The sequence below is a fragment of the Phytophthora parasitica genome (genome assembly GCF_000247585.1).
Source record: "Phytophthora parasitica INRA-310 unplaced genomic scaffold supercont2.661, whole genome shotgun sequence".
NCBI classification, from domain to species: Eukaryota; Oomycota; class Peronosporomycetes; order Peronosporales; family Peronosporaceae; genus Phytophthora; species Phytophthora nicotianae.
In genome coordinates, this window is record NW_008649647.1 from 1 (window position 1) to 1,323 (window position 1,323).

General features: G+C 50.7%; 1 protein-coding gene across 1 annotated transcript; it reads right to left on the reverse strand.

Annotated features, from left to right (window-relative positions):
• Window positions 1-40: 40 nt before the first annotated feature.
• On the reverse strand, window positions 41-715 carry PPTG_20483 (hypothetical protein; the record flags this gene model as incomplete). Its single annotated transcript, XM_008919290.1, has 1 exon — window positions 41-715. A coding segment is annotated over one exon (675 nt), but the record flags the coding sequence as incomplete, so codon positions are not given.
• Between the last annotated feature and the right edge of the window lie 608 nt (window positions 716-1,323).

Genomic DNA, 1,323 nt, shown 5'->3' on the forward strand with positions numbered 1-1,323 from the left:
GTTCTTGATCTTCAGCTGCAATTGCACGCATGTTATTCACCGCTCCATCCATGATAGCCTGCATAGCTTTTGCTAGGTCCTCCGTCTTTCTCTTCTTCTGGGCAGATCCGCTCACAGAGCTTGTATTTTTACTCGAACGCTTACCGGACCCCAATGAAACACCACCACTGATAGCATTAATCGAGGGGTCGTCTTCAAATACGTCAGAGAGAAGTGTGTAAGAGGCCTCGCTAAATGCAACTCGTTTCCACTTTTTGAGAACAGCAGCGCATTCTTCTTGGCTCTGTTGAAACCACGCAGGGCGGCCTGTGCTACCCACCAACGACCCATTGTTGTGATCTGAGATGAGCGAAAACGACTGTTTAAGCGAGGCCACTTTGGCTTCAGTAGACCGTAGCGATAGTGGACGGAACGCGCTATCACAAACATCAAGCCCACCTTCTGGTCCTTCAGTAGCACAAGCAGTTTTGAATTCGTCTGCGGACAACGTCACCGAGCCAGTCTCTACTGCTTTCCGATTAGCCAGTCTACCTAAATACTCGTTGTAAATCACCTGATTAAGCATCTTAGCCGTTGAGCCTACAGGCATAGAGCGTAAGGTAGCTGACTTCCAGGCGGAGATAAGCACATGGACTTCATCTTCTCCCCATGCCTTTCCTCGAGTTGCTGTTTTCTTCTTCTCAGTATTTTTCTTCGTACCGCCTTCTTCCGCCATCGCCGAAACACCGTTTGTGAAGACGCGCAATTAAACCTGCTAAAATAAATTTATACCCGTCTAATTCGATATTTCTCCATTTTTGAAGTTTAACTTGCTAAAAAAGATATATACCTGTCTAATTTGATATGTCAATAACGGAAGGCAGTGTGAACGGGTTGCCAGCATCGGAGCACAAAACGCGATAACCAACCCTAAAGCTGCGGCATTTCCTTATGCCGGAAACCCTTTGTGTGAGCCGCACCAGTGCCCAGCGAGCACAGCGTTGACTGCCTGCACTCGCGCGCTAGTGATTACGTTGATCACGATTCAAAGACGCCTGAGCGCTCTGAAAGCCCTGCCAAATCGGCGAAGACCTCTCCTTATGCTGGAGGCGACGAGGAAGGCAAACCTCCGAAGAACCTCTCGGTCGCCGAGGGCCTTGAGCGTGCTCAGGCTGCTAAAGCCGCACCCACAGAGGCCAAGCACTCTAAGAAGCGCATGGCTTCTACGTCTCCACTCCGCGAGGGGAAGCAGACCGATAACCTCTCGGTTGATGGAAGCTCCCTGGCCGACAGGTGTCGCCTCCGAACCCCCAGGGTTTTGCCGGGCAGCTTGGAACAACTCCT